Below are 20584 nucleotides of genomic sequence, written 5' to 3'. Positions count from 1 at the left end.
AGTGCACCTCTCTACTCGTGATTCCTCCAAATTCCCCATCCCACTCATTCTCTCCTCCCAGAGTCCTCACTCTTTCTTACACTAATTCATTCTTTCTTAGGAACCTGAAAAAGTGCAAGTGGTTGTGTCCATTGGGATTATGTACAAAGGGAAGGGGGATGTTTCATGGGACTGTGTATTGGGAGCAAAAGGGAAGCGGTTGGGTCCATTGGGATTGTGTACAGTGGGAGTGAATTTGAAGGGATTGGGTTATTGGGATTGTACAGTGGGAGTGAATTGGAAGGGATTGGGTTATTGGGATTGTACAATGGGAGTGAATGGGAAGGGATTGGGTTATTGGGATTGTGTACAGTGGGAGTGAATGGGAAGGGATTGGGTTATTGGGATTGTACAGTGGGAGTGAATGGGAAGGGATTGGGTTATTGGCATTGTGTGCAGTGGGAGTGAATGGGAAGGGATTGGGTTATTGGGATTGTGTACAGTGGGAGTGAATGGGAAGGGATTGGGTTATTGGGATTGTGTACAGTGGGAGTGAATGGGAAGGGGTTGGGTTATTGGAATTGTACAATGGGAGTGAATGGGAAGGGATTGGGTTATTGGGATTGTGTACAGTGGGAGTGAATGGGAAGGGATTGGGATTATGTACAGTGGGAAGGGGTTGGTCCGTGTTAACTTCACATTGGGTTGATTCCTGGCCTCACGTGGAATGTTAGCTGATGCATGACAAAGGTTTGAACTGTTGCTCCTGTCTCAGGTTGCTGAATCTTCTCCGGCTCTGAAGGAGGACAAGGCAAAGGTGATCGACCAATTCTCTCTGAAGAAGCTGATCCGCTGGCTCCATCTGAAGGAGCCGGCCTATCACATCATGTGCCTGTTGGGTCGAAGGTGAGAGTGGATCACAGGCGGGAGAGGGGTGGGTCACACTCCTGACGGCGAAGCCCCTTGGTTGCTAATTGGTTGATGGCTCCACCTTGCGGCAGCCAATCAGTGATGGCGGTTTGAAACCCTTAACCTTTCAGAGACGTGAGTGCAGGTGATGTGTGCCTAGAGTCTACCCTCCGAGAGAGAGGGGAGGTCTTGCGAAGTGAGCTTTGCCAATGGGCATGCCCTGTTTAAGGAGGCTTTCACCATCTGGGCCTGTGCATTGGTTGATCTGATGCTCTTCAAAGATGGAGGATGCCAACGCTGGAAAATTGACGTGCATTTCCCCTTGGCAGGGCAGCCGGAGTCGATGATGGCCAATATGTGGTGATTTGGTTAGGTCAAAATCCGGAGCACTGTGTCCAGTTCTGCCACCCTCACTAAGGAATAAGGCTTATGGTCAGGACGGTTGGAAAAAGCATGACAGCAGTACAAGGAGACAACAACTTGCATTTATACAGAGCATTTAATGTCCTAAAATGTCCCAAGAAGCATCACGTGAGCGATATCAAACAGAAATAGACTCCAAGCCACTTGAGATATTAGGAGAGGTAACTGAAATCTTGGTCAAAGAGGTAGGTGTTAAGGAGGGTCTTAAAGGCGGAGAATCGTTAGGTGGGAATTCCAGAGCTTGGGGTCGAAGCAGCTGCAAATGGTGGAGCAATTAAATTTGGGATTGTGCAAGAGGGAGACCTGGGTATAAGCTGCGAAGAACAATATGTTTAGGTGGGACTGAAGTGAAACATTAGAGAGGGTGATCCGATTCTGAAATAGCTTGTTGGGGAAGATTGGGCTTTGGTCTCTTCAAAGTTAACTTCGTGAAGTATTTTGAACAAAAATAATGAGTCATTGTTGAGCTTTTCTGTTCTTTCCTTCACTACCAACTGTCTCCTTAAACACTAATAAATCTAATGGGGAATTCAGGAGAAACCTCTTTACCCAGAGAGTGGTGAGAATGAGGAGCTCGCTATCACAAAGGAGTAGTTCAGGCGAATAGCATCGATGCATTTAAGAGGAGGCTAGATAAGTACGTGAGGGAGAAAGGAATAGAAGGATATTCTGATGGGGTGAGGTGAAATAAGGTCTTACGAGGCTCCTGTGGAGCAGTAACACCAGCATTGGGCCGAATGGCCTGTTTCTGTGCTTACATTCTATGTAAACCTCACTCATCTGTCCCCTGCACACTCTCCAACAACAACTGCTCCCTCTACACTGTCCCATCAAACACTCCAGGGCAGGTTCAGCACGGGTCAGATACAGAGTAAAGCTCCCTCCCTCTACACTGTCCCATCAAACACTCCCAGGGCAGGTACAGCACAGGTTAGAAACACTGTCCCAGGTATCATCTTAGCCCCCACCTTCAAGTTTTCCCTTCTCATCCCCTTGCATTCTAACTGAATTTTCCTGTACCTCCTGCTTCTCCCAGGTACCCGTCCGATCTCCAGTCGTTCGCCCGCAGCCGGTTGCCGGGGCAGTGGGATTCTTGCAGAGCGGGGAAAAGGATGAAGTTGCAAGTGCCGGAGACTTGGGAGAGGCAGCTCTCCCTGCACGGTAGCACCAGGAAAGGCTGGGAAGAGCTGATAGGTACGTCAGTGTGTCTACCGCTGGTCCACTCACAGGCCTGGAATGTGTGTATTACAGTGAACTCCTGGGATCAGCCAGAACATCTCCCCGCACCACTTGTCCAACTCCGTCAGTCTCGCTCTTAATGAATCAGAAGGTTCCACGATCTGGGCCACGCTCCTGGTGCCTGTACTGAGGGAGAGATGCACTGTCCGAGGATAAGGAACATAGTGATCCTCTCTCTTACTGTCTGCCTTTCATTCTCTGCCTGTCTGTGTCTCTCTCTCTCTCACTCACTCCCCTCTCTCACTCTCTCTCATGCTCTATTTCTCTCCTGTGTGTCTCTCACTCACTCTTTCCCCCCCCCCCCCCCAGACCCCCCACTCTCTCTTGCTCTATTTCTCACCTGTGAGTCTGTCTCGCTCTGTCTCTCATTCTCTCTCTCTCTCTCTCTCTCTCTCTCCCCCTCTCTCCCCCACACGAACTCACACTCATTCTTTCGCTCTTGTTTTCTCTTTCACTTTTTGTCTTTCTCTCGGTTTCTCTTTCTCTGTATCTTTGTCTCTCTCTCTCTCTCTCTCTCTCCTCCTGTCTCTCTGTGACTTGCATCTTTCTGTTCTGCCAGTACTGCTTGAAGCATCATCCTCTTGTCCCTCCGAATCCCCCGTCTCCATCACCCTCCATCCTCATTGTGATCAAATGGAGTCTTATGCAGCATCTCCTGCTCGTTTATTCGTTCTTTCCCGGGAACCTCAACCTTTGGACTTCTCACCTCCCTCAGCCTCACGTTCCCCCTACAACCTTCTAAAACCCAAGTTTGGTGCCAATTATCCACTACTACCCGATCAGTGACCCCCGCCCCCCCCACTCCGCCCGCCCCTTTCCTGAAAATGTTGGACTTTTGCTGGGTGACCCCATTCCACAGGGCCACAACCGATTCTTATTTAAGTGATAAACTTGTATCGCAATTTGGTTAGACCACAATTGGAGTGATGTGAGCAGTTCTGGTCTCCATATTATAAAAAGGATATTGAGGCACTGGAGAGGGTGCTCAAAAGATTTACAAGAATGATACAGAACTGAGAGATTCTAACAATCAGGTAAGGCTGAATGGACTGGGTCTCTTTCGGCTGAGGGGTGACCTGATAGAGGTCTTTAAGATTATAGGAACAGGAGTAGGCCATTCAACGCCTTGAGCCTGTTCCGCCATTCAGTGAGATCATGGTTGATCTGCAACCTAACTCCATATACCCGCCATTGGCCCATATCCCTTAGCTTTTGGTTAACCAAAGGTATTATCAATCTCCGATTTAAATTTAGCAATTGAGCTAGTATCAATTGCCTTTTGCGAGGGTTCGATCGGGTAACTGTGGACAAGAGGTTTTCACTTGTGGGGGAAACCAAAACTAGGGACCATAAATATAAGGTAGTCATTAATAAATCCAATCGGCATTTCAGGGGAAAGCTTTTTATCCGGAGAGTGGTGAGAATGTAGAACTCTCAGGGAGGAGTTGAGGTGAATAGCGTAGAAGCATTTAAGGGGAAACTAGATAACTATTTGAGGGAGAAATGTATCAAAGGATATATTGATGGGGTGAGATGAAGTAGGGTAAGAGAAGGCTCGTGTGGAGCATAATGTAATAGAAGTGTGACAACAAGAAGTAACGTTTAGTGAGACAGGAAGCGAATGCAGAGATATTTTTAATATTTGTTTTTTCTTCTCCCTCTTGGTTCTCCCCAGATCACCAGAAGCTCCCGTTCATGGCAATGTTACGCAATTTGCGGAACATGATCGTGGCCGGGATGGGCCGCCGGCACCATGAGCAGAATTTGAAAAGATTGACGGACAGGGTAGGTTCCAGCAGAAAGAGCCCATCACACTCCCTCCTGACTGGAGTCCCAGAGCAGGAAGAGCCCAGGTTCCATCTCCCCACCCCCTATCTTCCCAGCCAGAATTGAGTCATAGCAGGGCTACAATAACGTAGGAACCTTATAAGAAATAGGAGCAGGAGTTGGCCATTCGGTCCCTTGAGCCTGCTCCACCATTCAATAAGATCATGGCTGATCATCTACCTCAACCCCACTTTCCTGCACTATCCTCATATCCCGTGATTCCCTTAATATCCAAAAATCTATCAATCTTTGCCTTGAATATACTCAACGACTGAGCATCCACAACCCCCTGGGTAGAGAATTCCAAAGATTCACCACCCTCTGAGTGAAGAAACTTCTACTGATCTCAGTCCTAAATGGCCGACCCCTTATTCTGAGACTGTGACCCCTGGTTCTAGATTCCCCAGCCAGGGAAACAACCTCCCTGCATCTACCCTGTCAAGCCCTGTATTTAAAAAAAAAAAATTGAATGTTTGTTTCAATTAGATCATCTCTCATTCTTCTAAACTCTAGAGAATGTAGGCCCAATCTACTCGATCTCTCCTCATAGGACAATCCCCCAGGAATCAGTCTATGAACTTTTGTTGCACTCCCCCTATGTCAAGTATATCCTTCCTCGGGTAATGAGACCAACACTGCACACAATACTGCAGGTACAATTGGTACTGAGCTTCACCGAGCAGGAAGGGCCCGGTCTGCAGTGAGGGAGAAATTAGATCCTGATTGCTATCCTGGGCCCTATGCTCTCTAGCTTTAGAAGAATGAGAGGTGATTTAATTGAAACATGTAAGATTCTGAGAGGGATTGATGGTGGTAGGTGGTGAGAGGCTTTGTCAGCCTTGACTAGGTTGGTAGCACCCTTGCCTCTTAGTCAGAAGGTTATGGGTTCAAATCCCACTCCAGAGACTGGAGCACAAAAATCTAGGCTGACACACCATTGCAGTGCTGAGGGAGCGCTGCACTGTCTTTTGGATGAGACGTTAAACCGAGGCCCTGTCTGCTCTTCGGTGAATGTAAAAGATCCTATGATACTATTTCGAAGAAGAGCAGGGGAGTTATCCCGGTGTCCTGGTCAATATTTATCTCTCAATCAACATAACAAAAAACGATTATCTGGTGATTATCACATTGCTGTTTGTGGGAGGTTGCTCTGTGCCATTTTGGCTGCCATATTTCCTACATTACAGCTACACTTCAGAAAGTACATCATTGGCTGTAAAGCGCTTTGGGATGTCCAGTAATGGTGAAATATGCTATATAAATGCACATCTTTCTTTCTGTTACCCCTGATTGGAGAGTCTAGAACTGGGGAGCATAGTCTCAGGATAAGGGGTTGGCCATTTAGGACTGATGAGAAATTTCTTCACTGCAAGACTATTTGGAATTCTCGACCCCAGAGGGCTGTGGATGCTCAGTCTGTGTATATTGAAGATAGAGATTGATAGATTTTTGGATATTAAGGCCAGCAAAGGATCTGGAGATGGTACAAGAAAGTGGATTTGAGGTTGAAGAGCAGGTATGATATTGAATGGTGGAGCTGGCTTGAGGGGCCGTTTAGCCCACTCCTACTCCTATATTTTAATGTCCTAATCCAGTGGTACTTGTGTGGTGATCGGGAGAGAACTGGATCGGGTCAAGATGTGTAGATTGCAATAATCCTCCAGGTATCTCAGTCCAAGTCTTCATATGTGAGATTTACTGGAATGGTACCAGGGATAAGGATTTCAATCATGTGGACAAACTGAAGAAGCTGGGATTGTTCTCCTTAGAGAAGAGAAGGTTAAGAGGAGATTTACTAGAAGTATTGAAAATTAGGAGGGCTTTTGGTAGAGTAGATAGGGAGAAACTGTTTTCACTGATCAGCAGGGAGAAGAGGAAGAACGTTTTTAATATGTCCTTAATAAATAGTATAAATGCACATGAGGCCCATACTAGAGAGAAGGTCACTCTGTGACCTGTTACCTTTATTAGCAAGCACTGAAGTGATGAAGGTGGGTGGAGCTTCCCCTTTTATACCTGAAAGTCCAGGTTAGGAGTGTCTCCCACAAGTTCACCACCTAGTGGTTAATGTTCTCACTGTGTACAACTTAGGTCAGTTTATACATGAGTTACAATGACAGTTGAATACATGACAGTTTTTACACAACGAGTTATGATCAGCTGGAAGCAGATTCAATAGTGACTTTCAAAGGGGAGTTGGATAAATACCTGAAAAGGAAATATTTGCAGAGCTAAGGGAAAAGTACAGGGGGTGGGACTAATTGGGCAGCTCTTTCAAAGAGCTGGCACAGACACAATGGGCCGAATAGCTTCCTTCTGATGGGTCTGATTGCAGGACTGGGTACAGGATGGACCCTGGTCCTCTGACATGGTGCTGTGTTGGAGAGGGGGTGGGGGGAGCAGTGCGGTGCGATGGAAAGATTCTCTAACGTACAAGGCTGATCCCTGGGTAGGGTCCATGTCTGACCAACCTCTGTCTCCCTCTCTCCATAGAACTCGGTGATCCACAGCCGCCAATTCCCATTCCGATTCCTCTCTGCCTACAAAGTTCTCGCTGAGCTGCAGGAAAGGCTGGAGCAGAAAGGTGGGTGGGGGTTTGTACTATCCCATCTGGCCTAGGGGAGGGCAGGGTTTGTTCATCAGATCACCTGTTCTGGGGGCGGGGTGCTTTGATCTATCAGATTGCGGGGGGGGGGGGAAGAGAATGGGGAGGGGGCGAGGGAATGGGGAAGGGGGCGAGAGAATGGGGTGGGAATGGCGGGGGGGAGGAAATGGGGGCGATGGAATGCAATTGGGGAGGGGCGAGGGAATGCGAATGCGGAGGGGCGAGGGAATGCGGAGGGGCGAGGGAATGCGAATGCGGAGGGGCGAGGGAATGCGGAGGGGCGAGGGAATGCGAATGCGGAGGGGCGAGGGAATGCGAATGGGCAGGGGGGGAAGAAATGGGGGGGAGGGGGAATGGGGGGGAGGGGGAATGGGGAGGAGAGTGGATGGGGAATGGTGGGGGAGTGTGGGTGGGGAATGGGGAGGGAGGGAGTGTGGGTGGGGAATGGGGAGGGAGGGAGTGTGGGTGGGGAATGGGGAGGGAGTGTGGGTGGGGAATGGGGAGGGAGCGAGTGTGGGTGGGGAATGGGGAGGGAGGGAGTGTGGGTGGGGAATGGGGAGGGAGGGAGTATGGGTGGGGAATGGGGAGGGAGGGAGTGTGGGTGGGGAATGGGGAGGGAGGGAGGGAGTGTGGGTGGGGAATGGGGAGGGAGGGAGTGAGTGTGGGTGGGGAATGGTGAGGCAGGGAGGGAGTGTGGGGGCGAAATGGTGAGGGAGGGAGTGTGGGGGCGAAATGGTGAGGGAGGGAGTGTGGGGGCGAAATGGTGAGGGAGGGAGTGTGGGGGCGAAATGGTGAGGGAGGGAGTGTGGGGGCGAAATGGTGAGGGGATGGGGGAGGGAGGGAGAAAGAGAGGGGATGGGGGAGGGAAGCAGAAAGAGAGGGGATGGGGAGGGGGGAGGGAGGGAGAAAGAGAGGGGATGGGGGAGGGAGGGAGAAAGAGAGGGGATGTGGGAGGGGGGTGGAGGGAGGGAAAGGGGGGGCGGGCGAAGAGAATGCGAAGTGACTCCGGGGGTGTGGGGGAAGAAGGGGCTGCCGGTTCAATTAGAACTGAGTAGAGCAGGGGGAGGCACATATAACGGTGAATAAACAGGGAAGAAGCATGGAGGACAGAGACTGGGGGGAGATCTCCCCTGGGGTGGAGGACAGAGACTGGGGGAGATCTCCCCTGGGGTGGAGGACAGAGACTGGGGGAGATCTCCCCTAGTGTGGAGGACAGAGACTGGGGTGAGATCTCCCCTGGGGTGGGGGGCAGGGACTTTGGGCGATCCCCCCCTGGGGTGGGGGCAGGGACTGGGGGCGGTTACCAAAATCCAGGGCCGGCACTCCCAGTGCCAGTACTGAGGGAGTGCTGCAGGAGCTGTCTTTTGGATGAGATGTCTCTCCCTCAACCAACGTCTCTCGAACAGATGATCTGGTCATTGATCATGTTGCTGCTTGTGGGATCTTGCTATGCACAAATCATCGAGTGCATTTTCCAACATTCCCACAATGACCACACCTCAAGTAAAGTCCTTCATTGGCTGTAAGGAGTGTTGGGAAGTCCTGAGGTGGCGGAGGGCGCTGTATAAACACGAGTCTTTCTCTGTGTCCCACGGACAGACAACCCCCTTCCGACGAAGCAGGCCCTGGTCCAACAGGCCCTGGAGTCAATCCGCCTGCCCAAAGGGCGCTCACGGTTCCTGAAGGTCCGGGGCTGGTCGCCAGCCCGCCACAACCGTGTCGAATGCGTCTCCTTCATCTACCGGCTGGTGACCAAGAAGCTGGAGGAGCTGGAGAAACGCAGGTAACCCTGCCGGGTACGGTGCTGGGGTGGTTCTGGGGCAGGGATTTTGGTGGGTGGGTCATCGCCCCCTCATCCCGGGGATGCGGTCGGACGTGCCCTGTGGAGCAGCATTGCCGGGACTACAATTGGTACTGAGCCCCACCCAGAGTTCATCCCACTTAAAGCTCGGGTTGAACAGTTGGACTCTGTGGCCTTGGGAGCAACACATGTCTCTTTCAGCAGCAGAATATTCCGCTCTATATGTAGGGTTTTAAAAAATTCATTCTTGGCATGTGGGCATCACTGGCAAGGCCTGCATTATTGCCCATTTTTAATTGCCCCTAAGAAAATGGCGGGGTGCCACCTTCTTGGACCGCTGCAGTCTGTATGGTGAAGGTGCTCCCACAGTGCTGTTCGGGAGGGAGTTCCAGGATTTTGACCCAGCGTCAATGAAGGAACGGCGATATATTTCCAAGTCAGGATGGTGTGTGACTGGAGGGGAACTTGGAGATGATGCTGCTCCCATGGATCTGCTGCCCTTGTCCTTCTAGTTGGTAGAGGTTGTGGGTTTGGGAGGTGCTGCCGAAGCAGCCTTGGTGAGTTGCTGCAGTGCGTCTTATCGATGGTACACACTGCAGCCGTGGTACGTCGATGGTGGAGGGAGTGGATGTTTAATGGGGTGGCAAACAGCGGGCTGCTTTGTCCTGGATGTTGTTGAGTTTCTTAAGTGTTGTTGGAGCTGCACTCATCCAGGCAAGTGGAGAGTGTTCCCTCACAATCCTGACTTGTGCCTTGTAGATGTCATAGAGGCTTTGTGGAGTCAGGAGGTGGGACACTTCCTGCAGAATACTTGCTGCAGTCCAACACTTGCCTCTATCGGGAGCAGTGCCACGGGGGATCAGCTAATATATATCAGTCAAGGACTGATCCTTAACTTGGGATTTTTCCTTCCTCTGGGACTGACCTTTAATGCTTATCTCTCCCCCTCTCTCCCTCTTCCCCCCACCTTAAACAGGGACGTTCTGTACGACCAGGATCTTCTGGAGATGTACCGAGGAGCCCTGGACATGGCCATCGAGATATCGGCCACGCACAATGTGCCCCGTCTGCCGGGCCGCACGGTCGTCCTTTGCTACGTGGATCAGTCAATGAATGAACCCTGCCTCAGTGCTAAGGGCCTGTATGTTCCCAGGGCCGGGACCCAGGGCGGTCAGGGCGAGACCAAGGGCCCGAAGGTAAGGCTTGGTAGGTGGGGGATAGCTGGTGATGTTGGAGGGTGCGAGTGAGTGGCGATTGACTGCTCCGTTAGCTCAATGGGCATCGGGTCACCTTGTGGTGCTCAGCCCCACCCTTAGCAGCAAGGCCCAGGTTCCCTCCCCTCCCGCCCTCAGCAGCAAGGCCCAGGTTCCCTCCCCTCCCGCCCTCAGCAGCAAGGCCCAGGTTCCCTCCCCTCCCGCCCTCAGCAGCAAGGCCCAGGTTCCGTCCTCCCACCCTGTGCTGAGTTAGCTGGTCCCAGCCAGGGGGAAAGTGGGGGGGGGGGGGGGGGGGGGGGCTGATAATTGGCTCTCGGAGGGGCCAGAGGAAAGCAGTCAGGCTTCCTGCTCCTGATCAGTGCCTAGTTAGTCCTGGTGGGGTGTGGGGTCAGCTGGGAACACGACCGTTGCTTGGTCGTGATACCGTCCATGAGCGAATCTCGTCGTGATCCTAGGGTTCACACATGAAATAGCGGAGGTTCTGACCATTTTCCAAACCTTTCTGGCTACAGCTGTTGTTTAGAAAGGGAGAGACCGAGTAAGGCATAGGCTTGTCAGTGTAACCTCGGTGGTGGCCAAATTATTGGGAACAATTCTGCGGTCATCAGATAGTCTTGTTACAAGTCGAGCACCAGTCGCTACATCAGATGTAGTATAAGTAAGTCCGAGAGACAGTCAGAATTGAAGTCCGAGTCAGGCAGACAAACAGTCTGAAGTTGCAGAGATTCAAAATGTAAATCAAAGCTTATCCTTGGGGGACAACTGTCCTCGGGATCAGCCTAGAGTGAGTCTAAGTTCAACCCCCTGTTTGGAAAGTTCTGTTTGAGAGCGAAGGTATCCTCTTCGAAACAGAAAACAAGAGGTTAAGTTTGATTTATAAATATGGCAAAATAAGTCCATATCTTTTGTTCTGTATAACCATGTAAGTTATGTATGATGATTATTTTGTAACATTTCTCCCTCCTTAATGAAGAAGTAATTGTAATATAGCTCCACCTAGTGGACTACTGCGGTAATGCAACCATTGCTGTAAATACAATAAAATCATCATGTGACTAGGTCGCCTGATAAGTTCCTGTAGAGCCATCTTGTATGTGTGTGCTTTACTGATGTCGTAAAGAATATATCTCAAGAGACAGGAAAAATCTTCATTTAGAAAGACATGGGTTAATCAAGGATTTTTTATGGGAAGGTAGTGTCTGACTAACTTGATTGCATTTTTTTCAGGAGGTAACCAGGAAGGTCGATGAGGGCAGTGTATGATGTAGTCAATATGGATGTTAGCAAGGCTTTTGATAAGGTCCCACGTGGCAGACTGGTCACAAAAGTAAAAGCCCTTGGGATCCAGGGCAAAGTGGCAAGTTGGATCCAAAATTGGCTCAGAGGCAGGACGCAAAGGGTAATGGTTGATGGGTGTTTTTGTGACTAGAAGGCTGTTTCCAGTGGGGTTCCGCAGGGCAGTACTTTTTGTGATGTATATCAATGATTTAGACTTGAATGTAGGGGGTATGATTTAAGAAGTTTGCAGATGATACAAAACTTAGCTGTGTGGTTGTTATTGAGGAAGAAAGCTATAGACTGCAGGGAGATATCAATGGACTAGTCAAGTGGGTGGAAAAGTGGCAAATAGGATTAAATCTGGAGAAGTGTGAGGTAATGCATTTGGGAGGGCTAGCAAGGCAAGGGCATAAAGAATAAATGGTAGGATACTGAGAAGTGTAGAGGAACAGAGAGACTTTATAGCGCATGTCCACACATCCCTGATCAGGTTCCACATGTACCCTAACAGCACCCAGGTCTGTGTCTCTCTCTGTCTGTGTGTCTCTCTCTGTCTGTGTCTCTCTCTGTCTCTCTCTCTGTCTCTGTCTCTGTCTCTGTCTCTGTCTCTGTCTCTGTCTCTGTCTCTGTCTCTGTCTCTCCACTGCCTCTGATTTGTCCTGGATGAGCAGAAATTTCCTCCAACTAAATATTGGGAAGAGTGAAGCCATTGGCCCCGCTACAAACTGCGTTCCCTAGCCACTGACAGATGTCTGAGGCTGCACCAGACTGTTCGCAACCGAGGCATCATATTTGACCCTGAAATGAGCTTCTGACTTCCTATCCGTTCCATCACTAAGACCGCCTACTTCCACCTCTGTAACATCGCCTGACTCTGCCCTTCCTCAGCTCATCCACTGCTGAAAAACCTTATCCATGTCTTTGGTATCTCTAGACATGACTCTTCCAATGTACTCCTGGCTGGCCTCCCATCTTTCACTTGAATTTGTACAAAACTCGGCTGCCCGTGTCCTAACTCGCACCAAGTCCCGTCCACCCATCATCACCCCAGTGCTCGCTGACCTACATTGGCTCCCATTCAGCAAAATATCCATCCTGGTGTTCAAATCGCTCTCTGGTCTCACCCCTCCCTATCTCTGTAGCCACCTCAAGCCCGACAACCTTCTGAGATCTCTGGGCTCCTCCAATTCTGGCCTCTTGTGCATCCCCAGTTTTCGTTGCTCTACCTTTGGTGGCTGTGCCTTCAGCAGCCCAGGCCCAAAGCACTTGAATTCACCCCAACCTCTCCTCCTCTCTGTGCCTCTCTCTTCCTTTTGAGGCGCTCCTTAAAACATACCTCTTTGACCAAGCTTTTAGTGACATGTTGTAATATCATCTTTTGTGACTCGGTGTCAAAACTTTGTTTTATAACGCTCCTGTGAAGTACCCCCTTGGGGCATTTTACTAATTAAAGGCGCAATATATCTGCATCATGTTGTCTCATTTCCCATCTTTGTGTTCCTTCGCTTATGCCTCAGATGCTGGAGGTGGCCGTTCTCCTGGGACTGATGGTGAAACATGTCAGCGAGCACTACCGTCTCGTCCTCTACACCAACACCTCCCACCTCGAGCTTGACGTTGGGTCGGGGTCAATTCTGGGCAACGTGGGTCAGGTGCTGCAAGAGGCTAAGGTATGGAGCAGCGTTGGTAATGGATGGGGGCAGCGTGGAAGGTCAGACACTGACCTTTCACCCTCTGTGACCAGGGCTCAAATCCAGCCCCAGACACGGGGGATGAATGTTCCCTCTCTCATAGGTGGGGGTGGGGGACTTTCTCTTTAAGCTGGGAGGGAACAGGGGGAGATGGTCTCTCTGAGGCTAATTGTTGGAATTCAGACAGTGGATGGAGAGGGGAGGGGGAGCGGAGGGGAAAGAAGAGAGTCTCTCTCTCTCTGTGGGGGGGGGTCTCTGTGGAGAGAGGGTCTCTTGGGGGGGGGGGGGGGAAGAGGGAGTCTCTCTGGGGGGAGGGGGTCTCTGGGGAGTCTCTTTGGGGGGGGGAGCAGAGAGGAGAGGGAGTCTCTCGCTGGGGGGGGAGGTGCAGAATCGAGAAGAGAGAGAGTCTCTCTGGGAGAAGGGGGGGAGCGGAGAGGAGAGGGAGTCTCTTTGAGGAGTGGGCGGTGGTGGGGGGGGAGGCGGGGCGGGGAGAGTGTGTGAGAGAGAGCTCTGGGTGAGGGGTGTCTTCCCCCGGGCTGGAGGTGTGGTGTGGATGGGAGCTGGGATGAGCTGATTTTACCCCAGTCTCACTCTGTAACTCGCTGCCTGCTCTCTTGCTGCAGAAACTCCAAGACGCTGCGAGGAGCAAGGCCCTGGGAGGGTGTGGCATGAGCAGCTTCCTGCTGGACTGTGTGCAGGACAACGTGCAGGTACGGGCTGGACCACCGCCAACACTGTGGTGTCACACCGAGTGTGGAGAGTCGACAGAGGCCGGTGTGTGGGGGGCGAGGGAGCACGGTGTCTGCAGGGGGCGGGGGGAGCGGTGTCTGCGGGGGCCGAGGATGGGAGATGGCCGGGGTGACTCATTTGAAGCTTTTCCATTCTCCTCCCTCCCGCTCCCCTCCCCTCCGCCTCTCTCTCTGTCTGTCTTTCTCTCTGTCTCTTCTCTTTCTGGACCCCCCCCCCCTCACGCTGCTCTCCCCGATCCCCTATCCCCCTGTTACTATTGAATCTTTCCACCACCCTTTCAGACAGAGTGTTAACAACTCTTTCCTTATGTTCTTTTGGTGTGACTGGGAGAGGTTGGGGGATATGTGGTGGTAGGGTACGGGGAGGTGCAATGCAGTAAGGATTATGGGAGAAGGTGGGATATATTTCTATATCTCCACCTCCTGGACTCAGTGCCCACCTTTCTGTTCCTAGATCGACACCATCCTCCTGCTGGGCTACTATTACCTCTACACATTCAGCAACGCTCTCCAACTCTACCGCTACCACGTCAACCTCGAGCTACTGTTCGTTCACGTGGACCTCTCCGCGACCCGCCCGAGGTACGTGAGGGCATTGGGTCTCTGCAGGCCTGCTTTAGAGTGCAGACACCGCGCTCCAGCTCCCGCACCCCCCCCCCCCCCCCCACCCCTACCCCACAGACACCGCTCTCCCTGGCCCCTCCACAGACTTGAGCCTATAATCCAAGGCCGACACTCCCAGTGCCAGTGCTGAGGGAGCGCTGCACTGTCGGAGCAGCCATCTTTCCAGATAGGGTGTTAAAGCGAGGGCCCCCTTGTCCTCTCCAGTGGATGTAAAAGATCCCACAGGAACTAATTGGAAGAAGAGCAGATGGGAGTTCTCCTCGGTGCCCTGGGACCCAATATTTATCCCTCAACCAAAGTCACTGAAAAACAGATCATCTGGTCATTGATCACGTTGCTGTCTGTGGGATCTTGCTGTGTGCAAATTTGTTGCCGTTTTCTACATTACAACAGTGATGATTTAAATTATTTATTCATTCTGGGGATGTGGACATTGCCCTTACCTAACTGCCCTTGAGAAGGTGGTGGTGAGCCGCGGCCTTGAACCGCTGCAGTCCGTGTGGTGAAGGTGCTCCCATAGTGCTGCTCGGGAGGGAGTTCCAGGATTTTGACCCAGCGGCAATGAAAGAACAGCGATTATATTTCCAAATCAGAATGATGTGTGACTTGGAGGGGAACATGGAGGTGGTGGTGTTCCCATGCGCCTGCTGCCTTTGTCATTCTGGCTGGCAGAGGTCGCGGGTTTGGGAGGTGCTGCCGAAGAAGCCTTGGCGAGTTGCTGCAGTGCATCTTGTGGGTGGTACACACTGCAGCCACGGTACGCCACGAGGGAGCATTGACTAAATGTCAATAAACATACTTTGTTGGCTGCGAAGTGCTTTGGGATGCCCCGGCAATCTTGGGAGTAGAGCGAGCTGCTTCTCTAACCAACCCGATCTGCCTGTGACAGCTCAGGGTGCCAGTACCGATGGGCACCAGCTCATGTGTTGCCGAGGGGCAACGTCTCCAAATCCTGTAAGTTAAATCTACACAGCCGGCCCAAACCCTCACCTCTGAGCCCAGACAGCGAGGGTCAGTGGGCTATTCGTCCATGGGCGATGTCTCTGCTCGACCTGCGCCCACTTTCCAGCAGCTGACACTGGATGGTGATCAGGAGCAGGCACCCTGGCTCAGTTATTGCACCTATCCTTCCCTGTGCTCGCTGACCTACACTGGGTCCCAGTCTAGCAACAGCACAATTGGAAAATTCTCATCCATGTTTACAAATCGCTCTGTGGCCCTCGCCCCTCCCGATCTCTAATCTCCTTCAGCCACACAAACGCCCATCCCCCGCGATGTCTGCCCTCCAGACCATCGCTGATTTATAATCGCTCCACCATCAGTGGCCGGGCCTTCAGCTGCCAGGGCCCTGAGCTCTGGAACTCGCTCCCTCAACCTCTCCACCTCTACTTTTAAAACGCTTCTTGAAATCTATTTCTTTGATCGAGCTTTTGTTCACCTGCACCACTTTCTCCTTATGTGGCTCGGTGTCGGATTTTGTTTGATTCGCTTCTGTGATGTGCCTTTGGATGTTTCACTACATAAATACATTGGCCGAGGAATTCATCTCGGGCTGTGACGCAAAGGGGGCGGTATTGGATCGGCCCAATGTTCAGTTCCAGTACATTCGATCAGTGCTGAGTACAACGGGACCGATCCGATACCGCCCGTTATACACAGTGTCCCGTGTTCAGTACATTCGATCAGTGCTGAGTATAATGGGACCGATCCGATACTGCCCGTTATACACAGTGTCCCGTGTTCAGTACATTCGATCAGTGCTGAGTATAATGGGACCGATCCGATACCGCCCGTTATACACAGTGCGGGGTGTTCAGTACATTCGATCAGTGCTGAGTATAACGGGATCGATCCGATACCGCCCGTTATACACAGTGTCCTGTGTTCAGTACATTCGATCAGTGCTGAGTATAACAGGACCGATCCGATACCGCCCATTATACACAGTGTCCCGTGTTCAGTACATTTGATCAGTGCTGAGTATAACAGGACCGATCCGATACCGCCCGTTATACACAGTGCGGGGTGTTCAGTACATTCGATCAGTGCTGAGTATAACGGGATCGATCCGATACCGCCCGTTATACACAGTGTCCTGTGTTCAGTACATTCGATCAGTGCTGAGTATAACAGGACCGATCCGATACCGCCCATTATACACAGTGTCCTGTGTTCAGTACATTCGATCAGTGCTGAGTATAACAGGACCGATCCGATACCGCCCGTTATATACACTGTCCTGTGTTCAGTACATTCGATCAGTGCTGAATATAACAGGACCGATCCAATACTGCCCGTTATACACACTGTCTCGTGTTCAGTACATTCGATCAGTGCTGAGTATAACAGGACCGATCCGATACTGCCCGTTATACACAGTGTCCCGTGTTCAGTACATTCGATCAGTGCTGAGTATAACGGGACCGATCCGATACTGCCCGTTATACACAGTGCGGGGTGTTCAGTACATTCGATCAGTGCTGAGTATAACGGGATCGATCCGATACCGCCCGTTATACACAGTGTCCTGTGTTCAGTACGTTCGATCAGTGCTGAGTATAACAGGACCGATCCGATACCGCCCATTATACACAGTGTCCTGTGTTCAGTACATTCGATCAGTGCTGAGTATAACAGGACCGATCCGATACCGCCCGTTATACAGTGTCCCGTGTTCAGTACATTCGATCAGTGCTGAGTATAACAGGACCGATCCGATACCGCCCGTTATACAGTGTCCCGTGTTCAGTACATTCGATCAGTGCTGAGTATAACAGGACCGATCCGATACCGCCCGTTATACAGTGTCCCGTGTTCAGTACATTCGATCAGTGCTGAGTATAACGGGATCGATCCGATACCGCCCGTTATACACAGTGTCCTGTGTTCAGTACATTCGATCAGTGCTGAGTATAACGGGACCGATCCGATACCGCCCGTTATACACAGTGCGGGGTGTTCAGTACATTCGATCAGTGCTGAGTATAACGGGACCGATCCGATAACGCCCATTATACACAGTGTCCTGTGTTCAGTACATTCGATCAGTGCTGAGTATAACAGGACCGATCCGATACCGCCCGTTATACACAGTGCGGGGTGTTCAGTACATTCGATCAGTGCTGAGTATAACGGGATCGATCCGATACCGCCCGTTATACACACTGTCCTGTGTTCAGTACATTCGATCAGTGCTGAGTATAACAGGACCGATCCGATACCGCCCGTTATACAGTGTCCTGTGTTCAATACATTCGATCAGTGCTGAGTATAACGGGACCGATCCGATACCGCCCGTTATACACACTGTCCTGTGTTCAGTGCTGAGTATAACGGGACCGATCCGATAGCAAGAGAGGTAGATAAGGCATACGGGATACTTGCCTTTATTAGCCGATGCATAGAATGTAAGAGTAGGGAGGTTATACTTGAACTGTATAAAGCACCAGTTAGGCCACAGCTAGAGCACTGCGTGCAGTTCTGGTCACCACATTACAGGAAAGATGTGCTTGCACCAGAGAGGGTACAGAGGAGATTTACGAGGACGTTGTCTGGACTGAATAATTTTAGCTATGAGGAAAGATTGGATAGGCTGGGGTTGTTTTCTTTGGAACAGAGGAGGCTGAGGGGAGACCTAATTGAGGTGTATAAAATTATGAGGGGCCTAGAGAGAGTGGATAGGAATCCCTAATTTCCTTCGCAGAGGGGTCAATAACCAGGGGTCATAGATGTAAAGTAAGTGGTAGGAGGTTTAGAGGGGATTTGAGGAGAAATGTTTTCACCCACGGGGTGGTTGGGGTCTGGAACTCACTGCCTGAAAGGGTGGTAGAGGCAGAAACCCTCCATAGCATTTAAAAAGTATTTGGATAAGCTCGAAGTGTCTTAACCTACAAGGCTATGGCCCAAGAGCTGGAAAATGGGATTAGCCTGGATAGCTCTTTATTAGCCGGCACGGACACGATGGGCCGAATGGCCTCCTTCTGTGCTGTAAATTTCTATGATTCTATGATACCGCCCGTTATACACAGTATCCTGTGTTCAGTACATTCGATCAGTGCTGAGTATAACGGGACCGATCCAATACCGCCCGTTATATACAGTGCGGGGTGTTCAGTACATTCGATCAGTGCTGAGTATAACGGGACCGATCCAATACCGCCCGTTATATACAGTGCGGGGTGTTCAGTACATTCGATCAGTGCTGAGTATAACGGGACCGATCCTATACCGCCCGTTATACACAGTGCGGGGTGTTCAGTACATTCGATCAGTGCTGAGTATAACGGGACCGATCCGATACCGCCCGTTATACACAGTGCGGGGTGTTCAGTACATTCGATCAGTGCTGAGTATAACGGGACCGATCCGATACCGCCCGTTATACACAGTGCGGGGTGTTCAGTACATTGAATCAGTGCTGAATATAACGGGACCGATCCGATACCGCCCGTTATATACAGTGCGGGGTGTTCAGTACATTCGATCAGTGCTAAGTATAACAGGACCGATCCGATACTGCCCGTTATACACACTGTCCCGTGTTCAGTACATTCGATCAGTGCTGAGTATAACAGGACCGATCCGATACCGCCCGTTATACACAGTGTCCCGTGTTCAGTACATTCGATCAGTGCTGAGTATAACGACACCGATCCGATACCGCCCGTTATACACACTGTCCCGTGTTCAGTACATTCGATCAGTGCTGAGTATAACAGGACCGATCCGATACTGCCCGTTATACACAGTGTCCCGTGTTCAGTACATTCAATCATTGCTGAGTATAACGGGATCGATCCGATACCGCCCGTTATACAGTGTCCTGTGTTCAGTACATTCGATCAGTGCTGAGTATAACGGGACCGATCCGACACTGCCCGTTATACACAGTGTCCCGTGTTCAGTACATTCAATCAGTGCTGAGTATAACGACACCGATCCGATACCGCCCGTTATACAGTGTCCCGTGTTCAGTACATTCGATCAGTGCTGAGTATAACGACACCGATCCGATACCGCCCGTTATACAGTGTCCCGTGTTCAGTACATTCGATCAGTGCTGAGTATAACGACACCGATCCGACACTGCCCGTTATACACAGTGTCCCGTGTTCAGTACATTCAATCAGTGCTGAGTATAACGACACCGATCCGATACCGCCCGTTATACAGTGTCCCGTGTTCAGTACATTCGATCAGTGCTGAGTATAACGACACCGATCCGATACTGCCCGTGTTCAGTCCATGGCCTGAGACGACTTGCTCGGACTAGTTCGTGTTATACCAGGGCTCAATTGTACCCCTGTACCACTAGCACCGTCTGGGATCAGCTCACTAGCACAGAGGGGGAGACTTGTCTCTCCTTCAATTGAAGTGTTTTGTCCAACTGTTGCACCCAGTAAATCCCATCTTTCCTCTTTCAGTGCCCGAAGCAGTACCTTTGGATGCAAGAATGATGTCCTCCTGTCCGGATACAGCGACCAGATCTTGCGGTGAGGAGAGGGGTAGAGAGGGAGCTGCTCTTCATCCATCTTTTATATCCACCTGTGAGGGCAGACATGGCCTCAGTTTAATATCTCATCCAAACTGACAGCTCCTCTGACAGTGCAGCACTCTCTCAGTACTGCACTTGGAGAGTGCCTAGATTATGGAGTGGGACTTGATGTCTCAGCTGTTTGACTGTGGGGCATGAGAGGCATTGAACCAAGGCTATCACCTAACGTGCTGTACCTGCCCTGGGATTGATGGACAGTGTAGGGGGAGCTCTACTCTGTATCTAACCCGTGCTGTACCTGCCCTGGGATTGATGGACAGTGTAGGGGGAGCTCTACTCTATCTAACCCGTACTGTACCTGCCCTGGGAGTGTTTGATGGGACAGTATAGAGGGAGCTCTACTCTGTATCTAACTCGTGCTGTACCTGCCCTGGGAGTGTTTGATGGGGGACTCGGTCTGTTTTGTATAAAGCCCATGTACATGAGATGATCTGATGCTCCTTACAGGTTTTTGTGTGAACGAGGGGCCTCTCGACTCCTGGATCACGTGGACAGGATCGACGATGTCTTTCACCTGCCGAGAGCCAGTGAGAGCAGGCGGAGACAGAGGGTGGTGGAGCCCACAGTCCTGAGCCCACTGCTTCAGACTCCGAAACTCAGGTACTGCCTCGCTCTCACTTCACCTGCCTGACCTGAATGGTGCTGAACCCCACCCACCAAGCAGGAAGAGCCCAGGATCCATCGACACCTG

The 20584-nt window shown here is 51.1% G+C and overlaps 1 protein-coding gene across 1 annotated transcript in view; it reads left to right on the top strand.

The window, feature by feature from the left end:
• LOC139251238 (telomerase protein component 1-like) overlaps positions 1-20584 on the top strand; it is a 71932-nt gene that overhangs the window by 28055 nt on the left and 23293 nt on the right. The window contains exons 8-18 of the mRNA XM_070873210.1: positions 755-885; positions 2348-2505; positions 4226-4335; positions 6871-6961; positions 8582-8765; positions 9760-9979; positions 12793-12945; positions 13590-13676; positions 14170-14297; positions 19763-19831; positions 20341-20493. Of these exons, the coding sequence (XP_070729311.1) occupies positions 755-885; positions 2348-2505; positions 4226-4335; positions 6871-6961; positions 8582-8765; positions 9760-9979; positions 12793-12945; positions 13590-13676; positions 14170-14297; positions 19763-19831; positions 20341-20493 (1484 nt within the window). The remainder of the gene's footprint in view (positions 1-754; positions 886-2347; positions 2506-4225; positions 4336-6870; positions 6962-8581; positions 8766-9759; positions 9980-12792; positions 12946-13589; positions 13677-14169; positions 14298-19762; positions 19832-20340; positions 20494-20584) is intronic.

Source organism: Pristiophorus japonicus, unplaced genomic scaffold (genome assembly GCF_044704955.1).
Source record: "Pristiophorus japonicus isolate sPriJap1 unplaced genomic scaffold, sPriJap1.hap1 HAP1_SCAFFOLD_425, whole genome shotgun sequence".
NCBI classification, from domain to species: Eukaryota; Metazoa; Chordata; class Chondrichthyes; family Pristiophoridae; genus Pristiophorus; species Pristiophorus japonicus.
The sequence above is the reverse complement of the archived record's forward strand: the minus strand, read 5'-3'. Positions and strand labels throughout refer to the sequence as shown.